The 17,403-nt window shown below is 36.8% G+C and overlaps 1 protein-coding gene across 2 annotated transcripts in view; it reads right to left on the reverse strand.

Moving 5' to 3' along the window:
• Positions 1 to 16,279: 16,279 nt before the first annotated feature.
• The window catches only part of ABCA12 (ATP binding cassette subfamily A member 12), a gene marked incomplete at both ends in the record, with an annotated part of 162,092 nt that continues 160,968 nt past the window's right edge, over positions 16,280 to 17,403 (reverse strand). For both annotated transcript variants that reach the window (XM_081051201.1, XM_081051200.1), the window contains one exon: positions 16,280 to 16,387. In XM_081051201.1, the coding sequence (XP_080907327.1) occupies positions 16,280 to 16,387 (108 nt within the window). The remainder of the gene's footprint in view (positions 16,388 to 17,403) is intronic.

A 17,403-nucleotide genomic window follows, 5' to 3' on the forward strand; every position in this document is an offset into this window, starting at 1 on the left:
CTGTATCCCCACTGCCCAGAACTTAGTAGGTGCTCAACAAATGTTTGTTAAATGAATGAATCAATGAATGAATCAATGATTAAATGAATACTCATATGCAATAAATACTATTTGGTTAAAAGCTGAAAAAAGGATAGGTAGGAGCAAATCTTGGCAAGGAAGTTTCATAGAGTCACAGTTTCAAATGCTTTTTTTAGGGCAGGTCCAGGATAGAATGAACCCAGGCAGGGGTAAATCTTGTATCTACTATGGGCCAGTGGTAGGAGTTATGCTCCCCAAAATCTGAAGCTACAGAGAAGTTTCAGTGAGTCGCTGCCAAGCAAAGATGGCAGTCCAGTGATGTCAGATTTTGCAATTTTTCAAAACCAGAAGTTTGAATTTCAAGCCAATACCTAGAACATAACATGTTGGCTGTTTATTCTTTTGGATAATATTGTGTAGCTTATGTAAAATACCTCTTTGTGCAGAAACTGGTTTTTGGATTGCACATTTGTGATCTCTGGTTTAATTCTAATTCCATCAGTTGAAAATTCATTAGAATAAATTGATTATTTTTTCTAATATAAATAATGCTGAGAGTATTAATCTCTATCATTCTCAATTTCAAAACAATAGCTTTTATGACATCAATACTTCCACAGCTACCAGCTTCAGGAATTGGGAGATTTGACTGTAGGATGAGTAGGGACTTACCTCGCATATTTGACTTTGAGAGTGGATTTTTTTTTAAAAATTCCCTTCTTTATATGACAAAGTTGTTTTTAATAATTATCATGTAATTAAATCAATAGTAACCAGAAAAGCAAAGAAAGTAGTAAAGATTGATCTTTTATTAAATTTTGTATGTAGTCATGCCAGTAAAATATTTAAAAATTAATAAATCTAGAGAATTAAATAAGTATTATGCTCAATAAAGGAAATGGGTAATGGATTAATACTTTTTAATAATCTTAAATTATTTTTTTCTTGAAAAAGGAAAAATAACATATCTACATACTAATCTGTCACTAAATGAATAACATTACAGTTTCTGTGTTCAAGCCTTAACTTCTGCAAACTTGTCAATAGCTTCATCCAAATAGATTTTGCACATTTAAGTCCATTAACAAGTATAGTCAGCTTGTTTAATCTACTTTTTTTATTTTTAGAACACTTTTAATTAATTTTACTTTTTAAATACTTTTCTCACTCAAAGTAACTATTATACAAGTAGTTAGAAAAACTTTTAAAAATAAGAAAATGTTTGACAGAGACTTATAAAAATCTCATTTCACGATAAATGCATTTATACCATGTCTTTATTTCTTTGGGATTGATTCTAGAAGCTTCAAATATCTGTGCAATCAAAAAGAACAATGCTAGAGGTATCACACTCCCTGACTTCAGCTTGTACTACAGGGCAACAATAATCAAAACAGTATAATATTGGCAGAAAAACAGACACACAGACCAATGGAATAGAATTGAGAACCCGGTAGTAAACCCACATAAATATGGACAGATAATTTTTGACAAAGAAGCCAAAAACATACAATGGAGAAAAGGCAGCCTCTTCAATAAATGGTGCTGGCAGAATTGGAAAGCCATGTGTAAAAGAACGAAACTGGACTGCTATCTGTCATCATGTACCAAAATTAACTCAAAATGAATCAAAAACCTAAACATAAGACCTAAAACAATAAACTGCATAGAAAACATAGGTACTAAACTTATGTACCTTGGGTTCAAAGAGCATTTTATGAATTTGACCTCAAAGGCAAGGGAAGTAAAAGCTAAAATAAATGAAAGGGACTGTATCAAACTAAAATGGTTTCTTCTTCACAGCAAAAGAAACCATCGACAAAATAAAGAGGCAACCAACCGAATGAGAGATTTTTGCAAACAACACCTCTGATAAAGGGCTAATATACAAAATACACAAGGAACTCATTGAACTCAACAACAAAAAACAAACAATCCAATTGAAAAATGGGCAAAGGGACTGAAAAGACATTTCTCCAAAGAAGACATACAAGTGGCCAATAGACATATGAAAAAATGCTCAACATCACTAATCATCAGAGAAATGAAAATAAAAAGCACAATGAGATATCACCTCACACCAGTTAGAATGACTATCATCAAGACAAAAAATAACAAGTGTTAGAAAAGCTGTGGAGAAAAAGGAAACCTCATACACTATTGGTGGAAATACAGATTGGTGTAACCACTATAGAAGGCAGTGTGGAGGTTCCTCAAAAAATTAATAGAATTACCACATGACCCAGCAATCCCTCTCCTGGGTATCTACCCAAAAAATCTAAAAACATTTATCCGTAAAGATATATGTGCTCCAATGTTTATTGCAGCTTTGTTTACGGTGGCCAAGACATGGAAATAACCAAAGTGTCCTTTGATAGATGATTGGATAAAGAAGTTGTGGTATATATACACAATGGAATACTATTCAGCCATAAGAAAAGATGAAATAGTATCATTCATGACAACATGGATGAATCTTGAGATTACAATGCTAAGCAAAATAAGTCAGAGAGAAAAAGTTGTGAACCATATGATTTCACTGATATATGGTATACAAAGCTGAAAGCAACAAAAGAACAAGATAAACAAATGAAGAAACATAAACTCATAGATACAGACAATAGTTTAGTGGTTACCAGAGGGTAAGGGGGGAGGGAGGTGATAGATGTTGGTAAAGGGGATCCAATATGTGGTGATGGAAAGAGAATTGACTCTGGGTGGTGAACATACAATGTGATATATAGATGATGTTCACCTGAAATCTATGTAACTTTACTAATTGTCACCCCAATAAACTTTAATTTAAAAAATTTTTTTGAATAAATAAAATAATTTTTGAATAAATAAAAACACAAAGTGGCTATATAGAATGACAGAATTGAAGTAACAAGTTTCTTCTTCTTTACAGTTACAGTGTTATCATTGTTTATTTAAAATCTACTGTTTAAATGCAGGAATATATAGTTCCAGAGGTGCTAGAGACAGAAATGGAATTTTTAACCAGAAATGGAACTTTTAACATCTCCAAATGTTCATCCATGTAGAATACAATGTTTATCAAAGGATTAATAAGTTTTTAAAACTTCCAATTTGAAGCTTACATATCATTGAAACTCAGTAGTAACCCCATCAATTATTTAGAACTTATATGACAAAAGATGTTCAGGGGTAGGGGGATTTTATCACTGACCTTGATTGTATTTGCTGGAGCTAGGTGAAAAAAAGAAAAGGTCTTTTAATTGGTTCTATTATTATTTTTAAGTTCTCTACCGACATTGTACCCTACCTTTGCATTGGGGCGGACAGGTCCCATTGCCACCGTTGAAAGGTCGTAAGAAAGGAATAATAAACAGAGGTAGGAAAAAAAATAGATGAGGAAGAGATTAATATTCTCATGTGATATTTCCCACAAGCTCCCTCTTCACTTTCCTGAGAGGTATTTGCAAATTGTCTTATGTCTACCCTCTGGATCTGATTTTCTACATATGCTAAGGTAAGCCATTGTTTTCATTTAAATAAGAGGGATTCCCTGAGGACGCATAAATAACTGCTCTGGTACCCTTCATCTCATTTAGGGTAATTGTAGTCCCCTTTGCTCCCCAGGGGTTGAATTCAGAGCAATCATTGCTTGCCTGTTCTTGGACCCAGAGTTTCAGCAAGTTGTGGTTCTTATTTCTGCTCTGTTTCTGGTCTATAAGGCTGTTTATCTTGCTTTTTTGAGTCCAGCTATGGTTTTCTTTTATCTTTTACTTTTTATCTACCATTATTCTGTTTTTTCAGTAAAGATGGGTCCAGAACAGCTTGGATGTCAAAGCCAGGTTCTCTCTTTTCAATTGGCATGTTCATATGCATGCACATTTATATGGTTATTTAAACTCTAACAAGGTTTGAAGTGACACACACTAAATTCATTATGGTGGTTATCCCGGGGGAGACAGAACAGGGAGCCCAAATTGGGACTGTTGTCAAAATTATTTTAAACTTATATAATATTTTAAGTTTTAAGGGAGATGGTAGAAACATATTAATTCAGTCATTTAAAATTTACTTCAACATTAAAGAAATAAAACAATGAGAATGAGGAATGAGAAGTGTTTTATAATAACCTACAGCTTTATTTCTTTTAGTTTTTAACTTTGAAGGATGATTTTTACCTTTATTAAATCTTAATCCATCTATGATATGACATTACTTTAATAGAGCTCTAAAAATATTAAAAAGGTATTTTATATTGTTGTGCTTCTTGTTTTTATTAAAAGATGTTTACATTTTTAAAATTCAAAAATTATTAATGAAGTTTAATTTGCTGAAATATTCTAATGAACCATTTACTTTTCCAATAATAAAATCTACAGACATAGAAGTGTATGTACTTCTGTGTTGCCATTTCATTAAAAGTATACAATTTACTAAGAAAACTCATATCTCTGGGGTAATTCCTACTCAGTGATACATAATATAATTCCTTAATGCCTTAATTGGATTGTTAGGTAGGATTAAATTGATTCACATATGATGTTGAGACAAAGCTTCCTATTTAAGAACAGCTCAACATGATTCATATTCTGTGTTATATTTCAAGAAAACAAGAAAGAATAGAGCAACAACCACAAAAGCAGATGGGACAAATACTTTAGAAGCTGTTTTGGTAACTATAAGTGTTGTAGAACCACCTGGCTATACAAGCAAAAGAATGTTGATCGTGTTAGTCATCTTATATAGCATAGTTGTTGGGAAGAGCTCCTTTAGGAAAATAATGACTCTAACAGGCTCACCTGTTTCATCCGTTGTATATGGCAGTTGAGTGAATATACTTTTTTTTTAGAAAGCTGCATTAATTTTTAAACATAAGTTTAAAAGAAAAAAGGCTAGGGTATAATTTGATTTTTACATTGTTTAATTAAAACCATAATTTAGTACTTCAAAGGCTTCTTTCTAATTCTAACGTTAGTGGCATAATTATAAGTTTTCTGGGGTATTAGTACCTGGGATCTACTATAGAAAGGAAATAGAATTTATAATTCTATCTATGAAACTAAAAACTAATATAAATTTAATAAGGCCCTGAGGATTTATATATATATATATATTGTTTTTCAGTTTTTTTTTCAGAGAGATATCAATTATCCATAGCAAATAGAAACATTAATCTCAACTTTGGCTAAACATTAGAAACACTTGGAGACCTTTGAAGACTCCCACTGGCTACAACACACCTTGACCAATTACATCAGATTTTTCCAGGGAAGGGTGGAACTCTGGAATCAGTATAATTTCCCTGGGTAATTTTGATGGGCAGCTCAAATTGAAACTCATTGAGATAGAAGATACCATAGTTAAGAAGGTATGCTAGAAATCATTTTCTTCTCTTTTTTAAAATGTTCAAGGCTCACTCTTAGATTTTTGTTTAAAGGAAAGTTGAAACTGAATTTTTAGGAATTATCACATTTATTCCTACATTTATCTTTGTATTCATTCATCTATTCATTTATCTGTTTATCCAACAAACACTTACTGAGTTCCAATATGTGCCAAATTGAGTTGTTTACGATCTGAAATTAGGAAAAGTATCTTTTGAAAAATAATACTTTGATATTTTGGGGGAGAATTTAACCTGAAGAGATAAAGTAAAGGAATAGTTTTATCAACAATTGGAGTTCAGACTAAGATGGAAGTGATTTTGTCAACTAGAGATCTTCTGTTTTAACTCTCTTCTGTTTGAACAGACGATTTAAGGGGAACGGGCTTAACGAAACCCAATTAAGGGGATTTCTGGAATCAACAAAATGCACAAAATTCATCATAAGACTCTTATGTTCAGTGAAAACAGTCATCATATCATCCATAGAAAATTTGCATTTAGGATTTTTCATTTACAAGATATAGTATGAGCAAAAATGTGTTTAAATCTGGATTAATTACTGGTCTCAATAGCTGACTCCAAACCATGCCACCGAGATATTCATGAGAGCTCTCACTTATGCAGAACTTACCATGGAGCCTCTTTTGTGAACTTTTAAAATCCATGCAATCTTTATAACAACCCTGTGAAGTCGATATTAGGATTCTCTCCATTTTTAAAATAAGGGCACTGAGTTAAAAAGAGGCTGAGTAAAGTGCCCAAGGCCACTAGCTAGAACAACTGGAAGAGAACCTCAACACTGGGTGATGAACTTCAAAACTGGGGGTTGAACCAAGACAGCTGGTTTAAAGGCCCACCTCTAGTCTGGGAGTGTGTCTGCAGAGCAGAAGCCATGGCATCCCTGTGAGTTTCTTAGAAATGCAGAATCTTGGGCTCCACCGCAGACCTACTCATCAACACCTACATTTTAATGAGATGCCTGAGTGATTCATATGTACACTTAAATTTGAGAAGCAATTCTCCAAATCCCTGTTTTATACTCCCTCTCAGATCTGAGGTGATCAGTTTTATGACAAAGAGTAAATATAATTAGTATACATTTTGTTTATATATGTTGTATATGTTGGCCATAATGAAGAGCCCGGTCAAGAACATAGAAATAAAATATGTTATACTGTTCTCTAAAACAATTATTCTCCAATCACCTGAAGATAAAAAATCACCTGGAGTTTGTTAATAATACAAATTATTCCCTAACCACTGACCTACTGAATCAGAATGTCCAGGGAAAGGGCCTGGAAAGCTGTATTATTACTATAATTTTTAAAACAAAGGGCCCTAATTAATTCTTCTTATTAGGGAAGTTTGGAAACATTACTCTGAGTTAAGCTTTACACTCAATAAATAGTGATGACACAAAATCACTGTATCTAAAAATCTGTATCTTGATTGAAAGTGCTATATTATCATATCTAAAGAAATAAGGATCCATCAAAAGAGAGTTGGTTGGCCACAGAAGCATTGAAAAGAGCGTCTGAGGGACCAAGGATGGCGGAGCTCAGAGCTCACTCCGCTCTGATGAGGAAAGAAAATTTCCAGAATCAAAGATGTGTTTTTTGAAGGTGTATCTTACTATGGAGATGGATGCTTCAGGCTCAAGAAGCCTGATGCTGTTAAACGCTGGAATCATATAATTAATTAAACTTGCCCTGAGTCTCTGCCCAGCAAGCAACCTTCGGATTCAGGCTTGACTTTCTATGCAGTGTGCTTGTGGGGACAGAAAATGCATTGGCTGGGGGATAGGGATATTCAGTTAAAATTCTCATCATAAATCAAAGATCTAGGACTCAGATTTTACCCATCAGTGTTCCAGACTTTCATGTGAGTCCACCTATGGAAAATATATCCCCTTTATGCTGCTGAGGTATGATTTTTGAGTCTGCAGGGCTGAAGTGTAGTGAAAGGTCATGTGCGGGAAAAACCTGTCTGGAGAGACCTGCCATAGCCCTTTTCCTTTGAAGCTTTTTTCTCATTTACCTTTCTGATGATGATGCCCTTTCTATGCAGCCCAACGTATTTATCTACTGGGGTTTGAGGGGAATTTTATGGGAGGGAATTTAGGGGATTAGAAACGTTCCAGAAAGGATGTGAAGGAAAAGACCAAGGTAATATTCATTTTATGACAAACAAAATTGGAATATGCAGCAGGATTGTAACTCTGAAGGGCAGGGTATTATTTTTAAGAATACATTTGCTCAATTTCTTTGACTTTCCTCCCTCCATTCCATGTAGTAGATTAACAATCTTGCCTGGAAAATAGGTAATGAATTCAAGACCACAGAGTTTTTCTGTAAGGCAAAGAAAATACACTTTCTGTCTTAAGATTGTGCTGTTCATGGTAGGAGGGGGATTTGATGTATAGAAAACGTGTCCACTTTCCATTCTGGGGAATTAAGGAAAGGAGAAAGGAGAGAGAGAAGGTAAAAGGAGAGAAGAAGAAATGTCATGCTAATTTTCTACTCTGTGGGCGTTGACATGGGAGTGTGTTTGTCTCTGTGTGTAAAATATCCATTAAATGAGCTTAATGTAGAAGGTGAGCTGCTGTCTATTACCCTGGGACATTCCACGTCAAAGTAAACTAGACTGTACAGGATGATAACAATAAAGGAGACATTGGGTCTCAGTTTAACCCCCTTCAATGGGGTGTCGTATAGTCACTGCCCTGAGAGCAGGATTCTGGTCTTGGTATCTACCCTGACAGGACGAGGTGACCTCTGAGCAAAGGGTGATCTGTGGTGCCTGTGGGAGCAATAAAAGATGTAACAAACACTCAGGGGTGAGGATGTGTCAGCCAGGAAGCACTACCAGACTTTGACTGAGCCAAGAAAGACCAGATCACAAGTTATGTCATCTCAGGCATCAGTCATTAAATCTAACAAGGCAAATAGTACCCAAGGAACAGGGAACACTGTCCATCCCAAAGATTAACAGAGACAGAGGAAACTACGCTTGACAATCTTGACCCTCTTCTTCCCCCATTAGGATATGTAAGATTCCTCTTCTACTGTAACTGGTAATTCTCCAACTACTGTCTATTTCTCTGCTTGCCTTCCCTTACTCTCTTGAAAGTGTTAACTACGTACTGCTCCACTTATCCTCCTGCTTTTTCATTGAACTCATTCCTGAGGCTTTCTTTCCTATCATTCCACAGACACTTCCCTTGTCAAGGTCACCCATGAACATGTCAGATCCAGTGGTCAACTTTCACTTCTTATTTAATGTACCCAGCAGCTGTCTAGACAAAGTAGGCCACACCCTCCTCTTTAGAAACACATTCTCTTCTTGGTTTGCATGTTACACATTATTTCTGGGTGTTCCTTTTCTATTTGAAAAATAATGTAATGCCCCACAATTTTCTCTTTAGACTGTTTCTCTGCTTTAGGCACACTCATCTCCCTAAATGATCCCATCCAGACTTGTGGCTTGAATTTCCATCTATATGCCAATGACTTTAACAGTTTATTTGTTTGTTTCTCCAGTATGGCCCTTTTCCTGGACTCCAGCTATATAGATCTACCAGCTCACTCAACATTTCCTGTAGAATGTCTAACAAACATCTCAAACTCAGTGTACCGTAAACTCAGCTCTTGATTTTTTCCCCCTAAACATACATGTGCCTCTCCAGATCACCATTCTCCAATAAATGACAAGTCCATTAATCAGTTGCTCAAGTCAAGTCTCTTGGATTTATTCTTAACTTCCTTATTATTACACATTTCCCACTAATCTGACAAGTCCTGTCAATTTTGCATTCAAAATATATCTAGAATCTATTTCTTACCATTTCTTCAGCTACCACCTTATTCTGCTGCACTAGCTTCTTATGTTGCCCTGCCTTCCACTTTGCCTCCCTGCAGTGTGTCCTCCATAGCTTTCAGAATGCTCCTTCAGGATTGGCTGGAGCCTGTGGTTTAAAAAAATGGCATCAGGACGTGGTCTGTTAATACATTTGTCAGTTCCATTTGTTTCTGCTTGATTTTTCAGTATGCATGCTCTTTCTGTGTTATGGACATGATGGCAACTGAAAGTCCTAGACTCATCTCTGCTCAGTTTAGCAATCCCAGGAAAAGGAAATAACTCTCCCCAAATTTAAATATTAATTCAAGGATGGTCAAGTAACTGTGCTGGAGTCACGTTTCAACCTCTGAACTAATCAAAGTAGTCAAGGGAATAAGGTGCTCTGGCCGTTTTGGGTCATGTGGCCAACCTACTTACTGGGATGAAGTGGAGGCACCATCATGGGCAACCTCATTGAGGCAACCTTGAACAGAAGCCAGAAACCAGAGAAATCACAAAGAGTTTAGGGCAGGCAAAAAATATATAGTTAGTTATGATAATTTTTTTTTATTATTAAATTTATTGGGGTGACAATTGTTAGTAAATTTACATAGATTTCAGGTGTACAATTCTGTATTACATCATCTGTAAATCCCATTGTGTGTTCACCACCCAGAGTCAGAGTTATGATAATTTAATATGTTTGTATTTGTTGCTTGAAGTGAGTTATTTAATCCCTTTGATTGTTTTTCTCCATCTAGGGACAAAACACTTCACAGGGTTGCTGTGAGTTTCATGGAAAGTTGCTTTGTAAAAAATGAAATTGTAGATCTTATAAATTGAGGTTAGTCTATCAGAGGCTGATAAAATAGGAATAGATACAGAGGATGACCTTCTATAATTTATAACAATGGCATAGGTGTGAACAAAAGTCAATCAAACCGTTAACACGTTAAGCAGAGAGTGGAAGAAAAATCATCTTGAAGACCAGGGCGAGTAGAATTGTAACAAGAATTGAAAATCTGTTTTTAGGTGTTGAAAAATCCACTTTGGATATAACTTGTTTAGGGCGTATATCATTTCATAGTGCTGGCTCCCTTAAACTGGGCGTTTTTGTTCTTATGTGAATTGAATAATAAAGCATAAAAATGGAAATAGATATAAAGTGCGGGGTAAAATCAAATACATAATATAAAAAAAATTAAATTATATTGAAAACAAGAAAATCCCAGTAAGTACTAAGCAAACTTTTTTGAGTTAAATGTAAATGATTAGTAAATCTTTATATGTCTAGTTGACATGGTTGGGTTTCTTTGTGAGAAATTTCAGAAGGGGCAGGATGGAAAACTAGAGTCCTTCCTGAGGGTTTCTGGTGGAAGAGGACAGTCAGGGGCAAAATCTTCTCATCTGAACTAGAGATCAGTGCTGCAGTAGTCATGGGAAGAGTAATTGGGGTCACCAGGGCCAACGGTTCCCTTACCAGGTTAACACAGACATAAATAAATATACCTCATACAAGACAAACAAAAACTCATAGACACAGACAATAGTGTAGTGGTTACCAGAGGGAAAGGGGGAGGGGATTGGTAGATGAGGGTAAAGGGGGTCAAATACATGGTGATGGAAGGAGACTTGTTTTTAGGTGGGAAGCACACCATATACAGATGATATATTATAGAATTATACACTTGAAAACTGTATAATTTTATTAACCAATGTCATCCCAACAAATTTAATAAAATTAAAAAAATACACTAAAAAAATACAGCTCATACAGCTCACCCCTAAATTATTAATAAATTTATGTATCTAAGTCAACATATTCAAGTCTTTTTTTGTGTGTGTGGGGGTGGGATGTGGTGTTCTCTGTCTGAATATAGTCCCTGGAGTCAAATTTATTTTTTTGCAATATGATTCTAGGCAAGATAATGACCTTTTTCCAACCTTCACTGTCCTTGTTAATAAAAAAAGGCTCATAAGTTGAAAGTGTGTTGCGAGAATTAAATAAGAATATTATAAATATGGCACACCTGACCCAGTGACTCACACATAACAAATTGTCAGTAAGTAGTAGCTGTTGTCATTTTAACTATGTCTTACCTTAGTGTCATGCAGGGTGTCTGGCGGGGTCTCTGGTCCTGCTCCACACATAAGAACGCAGGACATGGTGAGGCCAAACAGGAACACCCATGGAGCCATAGATAGGGGAGTCATATCACTATATTATTGCTGGCGGCTGAGTTGGAGACACAGGAAGCAGGAGACACACCGTTCGCAACCCTCACTACACCGCTTGCAGGCTCAGCCACCATCTACTTGCTAGCCCCCATTTTCTGCTGGCAAAGCCACAGCAGTTACATTAGTGGCCAATGGCTCACTGGTTACAGCTGATGGCCAACTAGCCACAGCTGATAGCCAGCCAATCACAGTTGATGGCCATTTACTACCTGAGCCAGCACCTTTCTATGTGAGGCTGAGAGCCTGGAAACTGCTTTTTGGGGCTTTGTCCCCACACTCCACCCCTACAGGGTCGCCTCACAATCTACGCCACAAGCATCTTCCGCGAGTGGCCCTGTGCGAGGAGCCTGGAGGTGAATGCAATATCCTGGACACAGCCAGACTCTCTGGGCACAGCCAGGGTTTCTCAGGGCACCACCAGTCCTTCTGGGCACAGCCAGACTTCCTGGGCTTCTTAGGGTACCCCACTAGTCTTCCCGGGCACAGTCAGGGCCTCTCAGGGCACAGCCAGACTTCTTGGACTCAGCCAGGGCTCTCAGGGCACTGCCATTCTCTCTGGGCTTAGCCAGACTTCCTGGACACAACCAAGGCTCTCAGGGTACTGCCACTCTCTCTGGGCACAGCCAGGCCTCCAGTGAGACCATAGTGGTATGACTCCCCTACCTATGGCTCCATGGGTGTTCCTTTTTGGCCTCACCATGTCCTGTGTTCTTATGTGGGGAGCGGGAGCAGAGATCCCCCAGGCTGCCCTGCATGACACTTAGTTTTTTCAGTTGTGCAATGAGAGTAAATATAACTCTATCTGGGTGAAAGTACTTGATTTTAAACAGTATTTTTATTTTTATATCCTTGGGAAAATGTTATATTAGGAAATAACTGTTAGTAGTATTTCCAATGCTTGGTATTTTAATCAAGTGTGCTTCATACAGAATTAACATTTTAATTAATTTCATTTCTCCAGCAGTTATTTTAAATTTTCATAGTCTTCTAAAACTAAAACAAGCATAATTGTAAAAAAAAATTAAAGCAAAAATTATGAACACATTTGTAAATTGAAAGAGACTTCTTTTGTCCTTCAAATATTTATCGAACACCAACATGTTGATATTGTGCTGGGAGACACAATGATGAAGAAAAATAGTTTATCACTTTTAAAGAACTTACAGTGTAGTGAGAAGAACAAGACACAGAGAGAAATGATTTATAAGGCAACACAGAAATGCTTCTGCAGAGGCATGCGCAAAATGCTTTTGTAACAGAGGATAAAACAATGAACTCTGCCTGAGGATCTCTGGGAAGGTTTCCTTAAAGAGAAGACACGGAAGAGGGGTGGTGAGGAAGCTAAAGAGGAGATTTTAGATAAAAGTTAAGTGGGGATAAGGAAGCGGGGTTTTCAAGAGAAAGGAATAGTGTGAGCCAAATGGTACAGAAATGAACAAAGATCTGACATGACAGGAAAGAGCAAGAAGTTCACTGAAGTCGGCACAGAGACTGCACGAGAAAGAGAGGTAGAAGCGTTGGGGGCTGGATTATGAAATACTTTGAGGATTAGTGAAGGAGTTTGCATTTCATCTTGAGGATTATGAAAAACCAGTCTGGGTTTACAAGCAAGGGAGTGATAAGAATAACTGTAACAAATGATGCCAAAGGAAATAATATCATTCCCTTTTGGCTTGCTGTCATTATATTTAAAATCTTATGTTGAGAAGCTTACTTTAATAAAGCAAGCAGGCTCCCAGAGTCCCTTGGGGGTAAAACGGTGTAAGCCTGCTCCACCATACCTACCTTTGTCTAGGAGGCATTTGCTGTTCGTCTAGGGGATTATCATCTCAGAGGAGAAGAATGGATCATTTAGGCAGAGAGCATATTTGGAGAAGCTAATTATATATCTTTTTCCATTCTTCTGATTTTGCACCGAGTGTCTTAATATTACAAAAATCAGGTTTTGTAGGTGAAATGAAGACTGCCACAATCCTCAGAGGTAATTCAGGTACCTCAGGTAAAAAAGCTGATTCTGTACGTGTTATCCAGATTGAAGGCAATCCTCCAAGAACTGGGAATTTTCAAAACATTTTCTCTATTGCCAAGAAGCCCAAAGGGATGTGGATTGAAATCATTTTTCATGTATATTCCTTGCCTATATGCAAAAATGTACCATGAAACCCTAACACTGTACATCCTTACAGACAAAAGACAAAGAACAAATGTGCAGGAATGTATAAAAAAAAGCATTAGATTTCTGATTCCAAAAAATATGCCTTGATCCTTCCATCTAGGTGGATTCACTATAATTTCTGTATTATGGAATCAAGCATTGTCTTTCCTTTTTCTCTCCATGACTAAATGACCTCCTGAGAAACTTCACTGCATTTCAGAGATTGAAACAGAACAAAGCTGCTCAGTTTTTAAACCAACCAGTCCAGCTTCTCTTCTGTTTCTCATTCATTTATTTATTCACCCATTTAACCAACAAATATTTATTGAGTGCTACAAATATTTCTTGTGTGTAGATACTGGTGGGAAAACAAGGAAGATAAAATAGATCTTCTGTCCTCATAGAGCTTCATATCTATTGAGAGAAACAAATACTAAATAAACACTCAAATAGAAGTGCAATTTTGCCATCTGGAGGCCAGTTTGGGCTTCCCTGCCCGAAGAGAGGTAGATGAGATTGGATGGAATGCCCTAAATTCATGTCCTGCGGGATTCAGAAGCTCTATTCTGCACATATCTGGGGCTCTTTGTCTTGTGATCTTGGCCGCTAGGCTTCTCTTGTTCCTTTTCAAAGAAGACATTAACACATCCTTGCCTCAATTTCTACTAGACATCCACATAAAGCGTTTGTAAATGTGGCCGACTTTAGTGAACATTTAGGGCTAATGAGGATAGTGCAGAGAGCATGGTTGCTCAACAAATGAATGTGAACATGTATTTGGATATTCATGGTTTTAACAGTTCACTCAACCACTCCACTTTCTCACTGGACTTTCGTCTCTCTTCATCCTCAATCTCCCACCATCTAGCTGGTTCCTCCTTCCACTTCCTTTCTCTCCTTTCTTTTTACTTCTGTTCCTACCATTGCTCAGAAGCAAGCAAGACACCAACCACCACAATAACAAACACAATGAACAATAAACAAATCACAAATACCTTTATTCTTTCATGAAGCCTGACTGTTTTTCTTTTGTTGTTTGGTCATCCTCTTAGTTACACCTTCTATTCCAAAGGTTTCTCTATCTATGTATTATACTTGACACAGACATTGCTATCCCATAACAAATTCTGTTCCTGTCTGTTAAGATATATATTGTTAGTCTGGATATATTAGAAATTTGGATGCATGCTCTGACAGAAAAGTAGGAGGTACAATAAGTACAGGGGACTGTACAGGGGACTGGATTTAAACAGAACCTAGGGAAGGAAAGCTTCTCGGAGAAAGAAACATTTCTGAAGAGTGTTAGCTAGGCAGAAAGAGTGGTGGAAGAACATTTCAAGCAAGGGAACAACATATGCAAAGGTCTGGAGATGGGAAGGAGCTTGGAGCACTGGAAAGACCAAAACGAAGACAGAATACCTAGATGCAGAAGAGGAAAGGAAGATGAAAGGGATGAGAATGGAGAGGTTAGCAGAAGCCAAGTCACATGGGACCTTGTGGTTGCAGTGCTTAGATTCCTGGCTCTTCTCTGACGAATGAAATGACTTCAAGAATTGTTTTTTCTGAACCTCGAGTTTATTGATTTTTGAAACAGAAACAGTTGTGCCAAAGCTGACAAACTTACACACACACACACACACACACACACACACACACACACACACACACAAGCAAATGTTACATAAAGCACCTTCCCTGAGGGCCATATAACTTGGCATTACTACCAATTTTATAGCCAAATACATGATTCTGGGTCAGCTGGGTAATTAGCTGAAAATTATCTTCATATTCATTTTCTCTCTACAGGAATGTTTCCTGCAGAGAAACCCAGAATATGAGGCTTTTTTGGTCAGAGCTTGAAAAAAAAAACACAAAAAAACATTGCCTGCCCGCAGCACATGAATTCTCTATCAGTTTTCAGGATTTGTATCTGTCTAGCTGACACATCCATTTCCCTCTGAAGAGCAGGTAGCATCTTGCTCTGCCCTGTGCCTTACTGTCGTCAAGGCATGGCAGGAATAAGTCTAAGTTCTGTTTACCACCAGGGTAAACGGCCCTCCTATGGTATTCTTGTAGAAAGCCATTTTTATTGTTGTTGTTATCCAGTATGTCCCCAACTATTTATAAGTACTGAAAATGACATATATATTACAGACATTATGGCCACTGCTTACTGCTAATGCTAACCCGGCTCTTAGCACTTTAAACATCACAGTGTATTTATGTATTCATGATGACATCCATTCCGTTATTTTCTGGAAATAAATGATTTTGTTTGCTCTCCCAATGTTACCTACCCCAAGATTACCTTACTTTTCTTTCCCACTCTTACTTTTCAACTGCTAATAACCATGCCTTTTAAGCTGTCTTTTTATTGAAAGTAATAAATTAAGACATTTGTCTTCAGGTAGTCCATCTTTGCATAAGAGTCACCAGTAACACACTCACAGTACTGAATATATAGGAATTCTTTTCAGTAGCAATAACATGCATTGACCTTAGAAAGAAAACGTTCTGGTTATAGTTACTTGCTAGCTTTATACAATTGTAACTTTCTACACAATATAATACTTTAAAATTAAGATATTTTAAAGAAGTGGTATCTTCTGTGGTTCTCCCTCCAAATGAAGCCATTGCCTTTGCTGAGATCAAGTTTGTTGGAGGTACTAAGATTCCATCCGGTGATCCTGTGAGTCAACACTTATGGTGGAAACTTGACTACTGGTATCAGCAGTTTCATAGGATTTTTGGTCTTTGGCAAAGTTGATGAAAACCTGGTTTTTCAAGGGAAATTAAGCCATTAGTGCTTGGTAAACCAAAGGAAGAAATAAGGTTAGTTTACATACACACGCACGCACAATCACGTGCATGCATGCACACACAATGGGAGAGCAAATAAGAAAACTAGATTTTATAGGGGCATGCCCATACATATATACACACTCTAACTAGGAGTCTTTCTTTTACATATTCAAATTCAACTGGAGTTTGAAAATAATACCTGTACCTACAACTACAGTTACATTTATCAGCATAATAGAAATCTAAAGCCATAATTGAATGTATATATAGCCACATATTTACATCCATATAACCTACATCAATATCGCTATTAAATATAAACAAGGAGTCCAACCCCAGCCCTTATCAAAGGCTTGCATGGTAATGTTGAGAGAAATTTCACTAGTTTTAGGAGATAGTGCCCTAAAATAAAATTTGTATAGAAAGTCTATGTTGACATTATGTTTAGTAAGCCAATTATTTAACAGGCAGACCTTCATTACTTTGTTTAAAAATCCTTATAATCTATTAGTTATAGATTCATCCAGAAAATATTGAGATTCTATTTTGTGCCAGACATGGTGGTAGTAGTAGTTGGTTACAAGTCAAAAGCTAAATATTTTGTGTTGGAAAAGCCACACTTGCCTAAAGTCCCCATAGAAAATTATTCATAAATGACGGCACCATATATTGACTCAGAGGTCCCTAAGACCTCACTTTCAGACCCATTTCAGTGGTAGGGGCAACCAAATGTTCTATACATTGGGTTGGTTGAGCTGTGTAAAATCAGGTGATGACGGATGCCCCAATAAATTACATTTATTAAATATAAATGCAATTAAGACGTGATGTGAGTGACACAAAAGATTTCTGCATTTACCACGTTGGTTGTCTGAATCTAACAAATCTAAAGATCTGGCACCAAATTCCTTCTAGATGCCCCCATTGTATTCCAATACAGGATGCCAATCAATGTAAACGTTATTTCAAAAACCCACCAAGAGGGAAC

Source organism: Rhinolophus hipposideros (genome assembly GCF_964194185.1).
Source record: "Rhinolophus hipposideros genome assembly, chromosome: 6".
Classification (NCBI taxonomy): Eukaryota; Metazoa; Chordata; class Mammalia; order Chiroptera; family Rhinolophidae; genus Rhinolophus; species Rhinolophus hipposideros.